We start from the raw sequence: 12,336 nt of genomic DNA on the forward strand, positions 1-12,336 counted from the left end.
GATACAAAAATTCCGACACCTGAATATTAGGTTAAAGGCGAAACGCAGCACTTGCCTAAGGTGAGGCAAGACTTGTGAGTTACCTAGTAGTAATACCAAAATAGTACCTCAAAAAAACACATTTTTTAGATAGAGGGGATTGCTTACTTTAGATAGGATATTTTGACATGTTGTTTGAATGACGTCTATGCAGAGCTGGGTTTTTCCACTCTCCCCAAACACACACACACCGCTGGCTGAGAATACAGATAACTCCCCAAGAGGTGGGTCAGAATGAATAGAAATATGGAACATCTTGAATATTCATAACTGGATCTGTATTAAGAGATATAACATTTCAAAAGCTGATTACGAACACTCTTGCACTCATCATTGGCAGCAGAATGCAAATTTTGAGTTTTAGACGCTTCTAGGAGAGAACAGCTTTTGGGAGACTTTTGAAAGGACTTGGCAGCATCTACTAAGACACCAGACACTTCCTTTTAGAAAAGGCTCATATTAAAAAATATTTCTAGAAGTACTTGACAATATTGTTGCATAGATTTATGATTCCTGCTCAAAATTCACTGGCTAAGTGGCTGAGTCAATGGACAGGGATGGAGTCACAACAGGGCTCGATGTTGCTTAATGATACTGGTAACTAAACAAAATTTGCACTCCATGTTACCAATCACTACACTTTCTTCAAAAAACATTTGTACTTCATTACTAGATTGCTTTCAAGGGAATGTATTCTCTTTTTTCGACAAAGTCACCTATGCTCTCGAAGAAAATTAACACACTGGTAAACTGAACAACACTAGTGTGTCTGACTTTAACATTTACTAGGTCTGCCGTTTGATCAAAAACACACCAACATTTGTCCCTAACTCAGTTCAGAAAAGACTTGACCCTACCATGGCCTGAAGGATAAGAGGTGGGCTCGCATACCTGAATTCCTTCAATTCGTTCGGTGACCACATACGCATGATGCATCGCCACTAGAGGTACGTTCACCCCAGCCATCTGCCCTAGTGTTCTTGCCCACACACCTGAAAGAGAGAAAGACTGTCATTAAAAAACATGCAACTATTTCCAGATTTGTTATGAACGGTTATCCTATGGCTAGCCTGGGTATTATATAGTAAAGTCAATTCATATAGAACCATTCTGGCCCACACTAATACCATAACCGATGGGACGGCAGCCAATTGTAGTTCACAGGGGCTATATAATAACTCCTTTACACTCGCAGAAGACCTATCTGATGTGGATCATGTCCATAACCTGTACAGTACTGGCCCATAACCCAGCCATTACCATCTCAATAGGGATGGGATAGCTGAAGAGATCTACCACATACTGCTGCCCAATGTCCGGACTCTGCTGTAGTCCACCACTGAAGGTGGCAACTAGTTTCACTCTATGACCACATCTCAGTGGTCATCATTATGGAAACACTTTCTCAATAGGATCAAAAATAAAGACAACACCCTTCCAACCACATGCCTTGCATGGCATAGCACGCTGCCCATATACACTAGTGCTGCACATAGGCAGTAGTAAGCGCCGTACAGATGTTGAAATAGAATAAAACATTACTTAACTGATTAATGATGCAAAATTAGAGTGGTCCTGCACTGCTGAAAAGTTTAATTGCGCAGGCAATGGGATGTTGATGAGTAACCCACATTGTGAATTATATGCCACTGTTCTCTCTCAGACCAGTGATTGCATTCAAAACAGCGTTATTTTATTTATAGAGTTTTTATAAAGTGCTGACACAACATAGAGTTCATTGCACAGCTCTTAAAGCGGTCAGTCAATTTTCATGTCTTGGTGCTGCCAGCTTTGTTCTTCCCTATGTGGGATTATTAGTTTATTTTCTGGATCGCCTTTTTTTAATAATAAATTTACAGTTGGTGACCACGATCTGTTCTTGCAAATTCATCCCTGCATTTCCGGCCTTGGGTGTCCACAGAAAACATTCTAATGCGACTCCCTAGACTCACCTCTAAGACTTTACTCATTTTGCACATTCTACATCTAAGATTACTCAGACCCAATGAAGACAAAAATATATATTTTTTTACATTGATGAACTTGATGTCTCATCATACTACCTCCCCACCCGCTTGTTAGAATTATTGAGCTTCTGCCATTGTCATAGGTCGATCAAGCCATTAGGAACCTGGTTATGAGGGGTCTGAAACGGGTGGTATTAATGGCACTCCATAAATACCAATGCCCCACATCAAAGTATTCACCAGATGCAATAACTTACCGTATTGGGGGATTTAGCCCTTGAAATGCAGAAAAACGTGCAAAATCAAAAGTAATCACCTTAGAATCCATGTTTTGTCCATTTACCTGGGCGCCTTTCCCTCAACAAATTTACCCATCTTTACCTGTCAAAACTCAATCAAGGAGAACAGCAGGGTTGTGATAAATATTGCACAACTAAAGTTTTCTATTGTACAAACGCATGTGTAGGAATCACAATTTCATCTCATAATCATTGCCTACGTGCTTTGGCAGAGCTTTACTGAATTTGCTCCATTTGTCCACAGTATGTTGGAGACGTTCAAAATCGAGCATCATTGTGTATTGCAGGTCTTGGAGGCATTGTGTACAGAAGTAACAAGCGTGTTTAACATTCCAATAACATTTGCCCACTTCAGTGCCCTTACATACGATCACCTCAAGATCGACTGTGGCTGATCAATTATGAAAATCACATTCAGCAAAAATAAAACAATTCTGCCTTAAACAGAATTCATATGCGAATAGGACAGTCCTGCACGTTGCTGAAAAATAAACTCTACAGTTATACATTTTTTTTAAACATTGCATGCGTGCCCAGAAAGCATCATGTTGCAAATAGTGCCTGAAAGAGTTCAAAATAAAGTGGTCAGACTCTGCAAAGTTTGAGGATGCTATATTTAAACTGCAGTAATATTTTGCCAGAATGTGTCATGAATTCATCCACCACGTTTATGTGCTTCTAACAAAGCATATTTTCCAAATACTTTCATGTGAGCACACATTTTCATTTTCACACAGCTGTGCTGGTTAAGAGATAAGCAGGCATGATCCTGACTGCTCAATGTTTGAAGAGCAGGCAGCTCACTGAGCAGTAAAGCTTTTTCCGGCTCAAGTAGGTATTGGGCTTCCATTCCTAGCTAGAAACAGGCAGCAAGAACAGTACGTGTTTGCAATAGATAGCACTCTATTGCTTTATAGCTTGAATTCTGCTATATATGTCCACATACCCTCAACCAGTAACTCTCACAAAGTTATTATTGATATGGCAAAATAACTCACTAATGCTCCAGGACTGCGTCCTACTATGATGTCTTCTCAGTTTTTCAAAAGTTTTTAAAGGAAACCATCAAGACAATTCAGGATTGCGTACAGTCCACTTTTCATGACCTACGTCTTGCCTACCTACTCGCTTCTCTCCTCTCAGGTTCCAAACAAATAAGGCTAGAGGCTCAGAAATGTAGAAAAATAGAGTGTATGAAAAAGTGATGGATGGAATGCTTGAATTAATATCACCCTTTGGTAATTACTCAGGCCACAACCCAGTCGCTCATTATTTTGCACACTACGCCACCTCAGTTGGGCCCAGTCATATACAAATTGGTCTTGATATGCTCTAATACGAACAGTCAAACCAATAAGGGCCAAGCCCCGTTTGAACTAGAACACAAGCAAACGAAGACCACTTTTGCCCTGATTAGGGCTTGGAAGTCAGGTGCAGCTTGGTTCCAGAAGCCCAAGGAGCAGAGGAGACAATCCCGGGAATACTAGTCCTACTCACGGTCTTGCACTATAGTAAACAAAAAAGTGGTGGCTGGCGTGCTTAAAATAATCAATGGCTCTGGTGGTTATTTCCAGCCCAGTGTTATTTTGCACACCTTTCCATCTCAATTTGGACCCAGCTACATGCAAATCATCCTTGACCCTGCTCCAATCGGAACAGGCTAGACCAAGCTGCCAGGACAGGTTCCCCTTGAACTAGAACCCAACCATTCCATCCATTACTCTTTAATGGTCTGTTCTGACATTGCAACAGTTGCCAGACAATTTATGTGAAAATCACCAGAGCAGCCTTGGCTTCACCCATATACTGGGAGCCAGAAGTACATTGGACAGACGACGTGTGCTTCCACAAAAAAGGGCTTACCTGCACACAGCTGTGATCATTTGTGGTCATTTATCCATGCAAATGCAAATGTTGCACTTTCAGGGGCACACATCACAATATAATGCTATTGAAGTGTTTTAGACAACTGATAACTTATGGTGTTTTCCTCTGACAGAAGCACAGATGGGAAGAGGGCAGTCATTAACCTAAACAAATGTTTAGGTCTGGCGTTACGGTGCAACTGTCACCTGACCATTTAATCTACTACAATTTTATTCTACAGTTATTTGCTTCCATGCAAATACGTGTTTAGCCCCATACTATTTATTTGGAATGCTTCACATTATCATGCAACGTTCTTCAAAGCCAGAACTATTAGCATTGCCTCTACTCGCTTGTATACCTTTTTGTATTAATATGTTGTATAAATAAATTAAAAATAAAAAAGTACCCTGGTTCTGCCCTTGATATGCCCATCACTGTCTTTAAGCACAATAAGCAACTACAAAAGGTTGGGTATACAATCTGTTGTATCATTTGTGAAAGACTTTGGGGTGTCTGTGTTTTCTAAATAGCATGCAATAATTGCTACATTAGCAAAAACTTGTGAAATAAACCAGAATGTGCTTCGGAAAAACAAAAGGGTTCCAGAAAAAAACATTCACAATGGCCTTTGTGTGCTATATCTTACCCGCACAGTTCACCACACAGGGAGTCTGGATAGTTCCATAGTCTGTCTCCACTGCTGTAACCCGCCTCACACCCAGGTCATCTGTCCGCACCTGCACACCAGTGACTGGGCAGTTCTCAATGACCTACAAATGCAAGCACATCTGTGATCGGAGCATGCAAGAGAACCGAGTGGAATCTAGGAAATACATGATAGAGCCCTTTACGGTGGAACTAAGTGACACTGGTAGGGAAGCCCACAGCAAATCATAAGCACTGAAGGAAACGCAAGACACTCATGTGCATTCACTCTTCCGAATGGAAAACTACTGGAGCAGCATCTGGGATAATGGTCCTGTTTAGGTCACGCGCTGTCACGACTCACGTGCTGCTTGCGCCTGGAATTTGCAGATCTAGTGGCGTGGATCTTCGATGTTCGGCTTTGGCCCAAAAAGGGGCGACTCTTTCTGGTAGCCACGGTGCTGTAGGTGATGGAGACGCCAAGAACAGACCGTGGCCTTCAGAAAATAGCACCAGAGGGAAAAAAACCCTTAGAACAAGAGGGGAAAAAACCTCTAAACAGGAGGACTCCTGAAAAACAAGAACAAAAAGCAGGAATCAAAAAGAACAAAATTCAGGAAACACAGAGCGATGAAATCCAGAACCAAAAAGGCGAGGAAATCAGGAGCGAAGACACTATCTGAGCAGAAAGTGTTGCAGCGCAAGGAAATGAAGAAAACACAGCCCTTATATACCAAAAGACAGGAAGTGACTCACAGGAAGTAAAAGGACACCATATTAGACAGGGAGAGGTACATAGAACAAAACAGAATAGAAACCATAGAGAATAGGGAACAATGAATGCTGGGAAGAGAAAGGTAACCTGGGAAGGGAAGAAGACATAAAAAAAGTACAACAAAAAGACCCCAGAAAGAAGAAAAGAAAGAGGACAAGAAAGAAGAAAGAAGAACAGGTTAGAGGGGTCAGGAGACCCCAGCAAGGCGGTGGAAAACGACAGAGCGAGGCCCCATGCAATGCCTGGGGCCTCGAAAAGTGCATGAAAGGCTGGGAGCGCGCCGCGTTTTAGAAACGCGCTGTGCGGCCCCAGCCAAACGCCCGGCTTGTGCCGAACATTCGGCTCGCGCCGCACCACGACAGTAGGTCCCCCTCCCGAAGGCCCAGGTTTGAGAGGAAATAAACGGTGAAAGCGTTGAATCAGGAGAGGAGCGTGAACAGAAGATGCATCTTCCCAAGAGCATTCACTGAGAGGATAACCCTTCCAATGAATCAGATATTGAAGTCGTCTGTGAAATAGACGAGAGTCACAGATTTCCTGTACCTCATATTCAGGAACATCGTTCACCAACACAGGAGGAGGACAAGGAAACTGACGAGAGAAAGGGTCAGGTACGTAAGGTTTGAGCTGGGAAACATGAAAGACGGGATGAATCTTCCAAGTATGAGGTAAGCGAAGACGGACAGTGACAGGATTGATCAGCTGAAGAATACGGAAAGGTCCGTAGTAACGAGGTGTGAACTTGTTCAGAGAAAGACGTGAGGGTAGGAATTTGGAGGAGAGCCAGACTTTATCTTACGGGTGATAGTCTGGAGTGGTTCCACGTTTCTTGTCTGCAGCCTTCTTCATATATCTTTTGGTTTGTAACAGATTGGATCGAATTAGTCTATGGATCTGTAAAAGTCGTTTGGAGAGGTGAGTAATAGCGGGCAAAGGAGAGGTGGATTGAGGAGAAGTAGGAAAGGAGGTAGGATGAAAACCATAAGAGCAGAAAAAAAGGAGTGACCTTGGAAGCACTGTGGACAGTATTATTGTAGGAAAATTCAGCAATAGGGAGATAAGTGTTCCAGTTGCTTTGGGTTGAATTGCAAAAACAGCGAAGGTATTGCTCTAGTCCTTGGTTCAGACGTTCGGTCTGTCCATTGGTCTGTGGATGGAACCCCGATGACAGGGCTCTGTTGATATTGAGTGTCTTACAGAAATACCTCCAAAACCGGGAAATGTACTGGGGTCCTCTATCAGATATAATGGTATGTGGAAGTCCATGAAGGCGGAAGATATGATCAATAAATATCTGGCTTAGTTCTTGAGATGTAGGCAGCCTTTTTAGGGCAGTGAAATGAGCCATCTTAGTAAAGGAATCCACAGTGACCATGATAACCCGGTTTCCTGCTGAAGGTGGGAGCGAACACATGAAATCGGTAGAGATGGTGTGCCATGGAGCTGGCGGAACAGGCAAGGGCTGTAGCAATCCTGCAGGTCTGGTACGGGGAATCTTGACTTGAGCACAAATAGGACAAGCCTGAACATATCTTTCAACATCCTGCTTCCAGGTAGGCCACCAGAAAAACCGTGAGAGAAGTTCTTGTGTGGCCTTGATGCCTCTATGACCAGCCACCGGTGAATCATGGCACATTTGTAATGCTTTTTCTTTCACTCTGTCAGTAGGGAGGAATATCAAGTTCTGATAATAATGGAATCCTTGTCTCTTATTCAACAAAGGTCTTAGGTTCTCTACTTCGTGGTCCGATAGTTTGGTGTATTCCAGTTGTACTTCCTCCAGAAAAGATTGAGCCACTCCAATGATCTTACTAGGTTCCAGTAGATACTGAGATGGGGAAGGAGTACAATCTGGATAACGACGAGACAGAGCATCAGCCAGAATGTTTTGAGATCCAGGAATATAGGTGACGTAAAAATCATACTGACTGAAGAAAAAGGCCCAACGAGCCTGGCGACTATTCTGGCACACAAAATTTCGTAAACATTGTAGGTTACGGTGGTCTGTTCTAACCTCAAAAGGCTCTTTGGAACCCATCAGAAACTGTCTCCACTCTAGGCAGGCTGTTTTCAAAGCCAATAATTCCCTTTCAAGTACAGAGTAATGTTGTTCTGCTGTAAAGAGGATATGAGACAAATAGAAAACAGGATGTTCAAGACCATCATCCTCTTGTTGTTGGAGTAAGACAGCTCCGATGGCTCTTTCAGAAGCGTCGGTGACAACAATAAATTGTTTGTTGGTATCTGGATGCCGTAAGATGGGAGCTTGTGTGAAAGCTTTCTTCAAACCTTGAAAGGCTGTTTCAGCCGCCTCAGTCCAGATAAACCCTTTTGTTAAATTCTCCTTCTTTAAGGTATGTGTTATGTGGCTAGTTTGTTTTGCAAAGTCCAATATAAACTGCCGATAAAAGTTTGCTAATCCTAAAAAACATTGTGTTTCTTTAATAGAAGAAGGAGAAGGCCAGTCTAGAATCGCTTGTACTTTTTCTTGGTCCATAGCTATGCCGGTGGAACTTAAATGATAACCCAGGTATTTAACCTCCGTCTTGTCGAACTCACATTTTTCTGGTTTGCAAAATAGTTGATGTGCCCGGAGTCTTTGAAGGACTTGTTTCACATGGGACGAATGGAGTTCAGGATCTCTGGAATAAATCAGAATATCATCTAGGTAAATGACCACTGTCTGGTTCAGAAGGTCAGAAAACACCGAATCCATAAATCTCTGGAAGATTGCGGGGGCATTAGTGAGACCAAACGGCATAACTCTGTATTCAAAGTGACCAAATGGGGTCCTGAAAGCTGTCTTCCACTCATCTCCTTCTTTTATGCGTAAAAGGTGATAGGCTCCTCGCAGATCAAGTTTAGTAAAACGTTGAGCCCCTCTAACTGCTTCTAGAATGTCCCTGATGAGAGGCAAAGGATAACGGTCTTTAATGGTTATCTTATTCAGACCTCGAAAGTCCAGGCAAGGACGAAGATCCTTTGTCTTCTTGGGTACAAAAAAGAGAGGAGCCCCGGCCGGAGAAGATGAGGGAACTATAAGACCACTCTGGACATTGTCATCCAGATATTCTTTTAGAACTTCTTTTTCAGGTTCCGTGAGGGAATACATCCTCCCAAAAAGAACGATTGTGCCAGGTTCTAAGGGAATAGCACAATCGTAGTCTCGATGTGGAGGTAACACAGGTTTGGATGGTTTTTGGAACACATCTTGAAACTCCAAATAGTGTTCAGGGACTCCTTGGACTGTATTAATGGAAGAACCAGTAATACTTTCAGTGACTATAGATCTTTTCGGTGACCAATACTTGTCGGAAGCAAAACAGTTTTCATGACAAGATTGCGAAGACAAGGAAACTGTCCGGGTTACCCAGTTCACATATGGATTATGTCTGATGAACCACGGAATTCCAAGAATAATGGTATGGTTGGGGGACGTGATAAGATCAAAAGAGATGTGTTCTTGATGGTTTCCGATCTGTAAACTTAACATCAGGGTAGTGGTGTCCACTGGACCAGAGGATAATAAGGATCCATCCACGGTGTGCACCTGTTCGGGAACTTCTTTAGATTGTGTAGGAACTTGGTGAGTAGCAGCCCACGTCTGGTCCATGTATATTCCACTAGCACCACAATCTAGTACTGCCATAGTCTCTTCTTGACGACCGTCAGGAAGTTGCAACAAGACAGGAAAAATGAACAAGGAGGTTGTATTGTCATTAAAGGAGCTGATGGAAGGTATAGCTGTAGATCCCGTCCCCTCCCTTCTTACAGAGGACGGGAAGTGGCGTTTCCCGATGGCCTGGGCGGACGTACAGGACAGTTTCGAATTATGTGACCAGCAGAACCACAGTACAGGCACAACCCTTTCTTGCGTCTGTCTTCTCGCTCGCTGGCAGAGAGCGGACCTCGGGTAGTATCTACCTGCATGGGTTCCCCTTCGACGTCTCTAGCAGGAGGGCGAGGTTCCTCAGAACGCTGCAGACCAGCTCGTGAGGTACTTGGCTGGGAGAACCCTCTACTCCTTCGATCTCCGTTCCTGAAGACGATATTCGATGGACAGTGCTTGATCCATCAGGCCACGAAGATCTTCCACTCTGGTAGAATGTACTAGTTCATCCTTTATTTCTTCTTTGAGTCCTCTGCGAAATAACGTTACCAGAGTACGTTCCACCCAAGTGGTCTCTGCTGCTAGCTGACGAAAACGGGTTATATATTGCAGAACATCTTGTGAGCCTTGGTGAATGTCGCATAAGGCTTCTTCTGCAGAGGCTTCCAATCCAGGTCGACTGAACATTTGTTTGAAGCGACTCACAAAGGTGGAATAGTCCGACAAAACTGGGTCATTGGATGACACCATCGGGGTTGCCCAGGCCAAGGCTGGACCGGATAAGGCACTGATGAGATAACCCACCTTGGTCCTGTCGTGGGAGAATTGGGTTGGTCGGAAGGCGAAGTACACCGTTAATGCATCCGGGAACTCACGAAGCTTGGTTGGTTCGCCGGAGAAACGAGGGGTAGAAGCGGAGATAGTCGGAACATCACTAGTGCGGAGAGCCAAAGCCTGTCGTAACGCAGCATTTTCATTGCGTAGTTGTTGCAATTCCTGAGCTTGTTGCTGAATCGTGGTCAAAAGAGATTGATCAGAATCTGCAGCAGCCGCCACTGTATTATCCATGGTGTTTGAGGACGTCGGAATGGTTGGGCGCTGCAATCTGTCACGACTCACGTGCTGCTTGCGCCTGGAATTTGCAGATCTAGTGGCGTGGATCTTCGATGTTCGGCTTTGGCCCAAAAAGGGGCGACTCTTTCTGGTAGCCACGGTGCTGTAGGTGATGGAGACGCCAAGAACAGACCGTGGCCTTCAGAAAATAGCGCCAGAGGGAAAAAAAACCTTAGAACAAAAGGGGAAAAAACCTCTAAACAGGAGGACTCCTGAAAAACAAGAACAAAAAGCAGGAATCAAAAAGAACAAAATTCAGGAAACACAGAGCGATGAAATCCAGAACCAAAAAGGCGAGGAAATCAGGAGCGAAGACACTATCTGAGCAGAAAGTGTTGCAGCGCAAGGAAATGAAGAAAACACAGCCCTTATATACCAAAAGACAGGAAGTGACCCACAGGAAGTAAAAGGACACCATATTAGACAGGGAGAGGTACATAGAACAAAACAGAATAGAAACCATAGAGAATAGGGAACAATGAATGCTGGGAAGAGAAAGGTAACCTGGGAAGGGAAGAAGACATAAAAAAAGTACAACAAAAAGACCCCAGAAAGAAGAAAAGAAAGAGGACAAGAAAGAAGAAAGAAGAACGGGTAAGAGGGGTCAGGAGACCCCAGCAAGGCGGTGGAAAACGACAGAGCGAGGCCCCATGCAATGCCTGGGGCCTCGAAAAGTGCATGAAAGGCTGGGGGCGCGCCGCGTTTTAGAAACGCGCTGTGCGGCCCCAGCCGAACGCCAGGCTTGTGCCGAACATTCGGCTCGCGCCGCACCACGCGGCGCGACACGCGCATGTGCTTTGCCCTATTTTAAGTATTGTGGGCTTTCAACCATGCCCATCACTTTCACTCGTTTGTGGGCTTTCCTTTAAAAAAATCCTTTGTTCGCATTGGCAAATTCTTTACGTTCGTCCCTCCTTGAGGCGCTTTTTTTTACCACCTTGGTCTCCGACCCTGTTACATGGAAAATTGCACATTTGCCGATATGTTTGACTGTGAGCAAATTTGTTTTTCTTTTATGTGTCTCTCCTTCATGCTCATAGCGGTCGTTGTGCTTTGAATCAGCTCGCTAATGTCAACTGTTTTACTTTTCTATTTATGTGGCAATAAAAGTCCAGTTAGGAATTTACAATGCCTTAGCTCTAACTTGAGCAAATGCAAGACCCATTGTATTGCAAATGCTTGTTGTTAAACCCTTGTTAACTTACACCATATGAACATGATAGGGACAGCGAATTACACGTCGATATTCTTTACATCACTTCGATATCGCTATTTCTGTGTACCACTTCATTGCAGACTTATTGAGTAACATCATCCGCCTTCAAGCAATTGTGCTTTTTGTGGCATTCTGGATTTTCTACAGCACCTTTCATCAAAGTGCTTTTTGATGATCAAAGAAATGGGACAAAATGGAAACATAACGGTAACATGGTGCATCAAAATAGGACAGCGAGGCAGTAAAAGGAGAAATCAAGGCAAGAGGCTTTAGGTGGAAATTTAAAGCATTATTCTAGTCTTGCCTAGTTCTTAAACAATATATTTGTGTTATTAATATAATTTGGTAGGTTCTGTCATTTTATTTTATTCATTTTGTTTGCACCATTGCACAGTCTCTGGGTAGTATGGTACTTTATAGAGGTCTCTTATTTATTAATTATTTCAGGATGCCAAGCATGTATATTGTGCTTACCCTGTACAGCACTGATTGTACCACCTTGATAAAGGTAATGTTTAGAAAAATATATATTGTTGCAATGAGACATGCAGCGTTAATGGAAGATTCCTTTGTATATATAGATGTTATTGGAGGTTTTCATGTATGTATATATTTTACACTGGTGCCATAGAGAGTTACGGTTAAGGCATAGTTGCATAGGAAAGACAGTTTGTTCTTAATACCATTGATGATGTTCAACAAATCTGCACAAAGCTTTAAAAATGTTCATCTACTTCGGGTTTCATGTTAGGTTTTGTGTAGGTCCATCAAGCAGGGGCAAAGAAAATAGGGCAGAGGTGTCA

At 43.2% G+C, this 12,336-nt stretch overlaps 1 protein-coding gene across 2 annotated transcripts in view; it reads right to left on the reverse strand.

Moving 5' to 3' along the window:
* SARDH (sarcosine dehydrogenase) overlaps window positions 1-12,336 on the reverse strand; it is a 460,574-nt gene that overhangs the window by 408,020 nt on the left and 40,218 nt on the right. For both annotated transcript variants that reach the window (XM_069241559.1, XM_069241560.1), the window contains exons 5-6: window positions 4,821-4,944; window positions 931-1,031 (exon numbers count right to left, since the gene is read on the reverse strand). In XM_069241559.1, coding sequence (XP_069097660.1) covers window positions 931-1,031; window positions 4,821-4,944 — 225 coding nt within the window. The remainder of the gene's footprint in view (window positions 1-930; window positions 1,032-4,820; window positions 4,945-12,336) is intronic.

The sequence above is a fragment of the Pleurodeles waltl genome, chromosome 6 (genome assembly GCF_031143425.1).
Source record: "Pleurodeles waltl isolate 20211129_DDA chromosome 6, aPleWal1.hap1.20221129, whole genome shotgun sequence".
NCBI lineage: Eukaryota > Metazoa > Chordata > Amphibia > Caudata > Salamandridae > Pleurodeles > Pleurodeles waltl.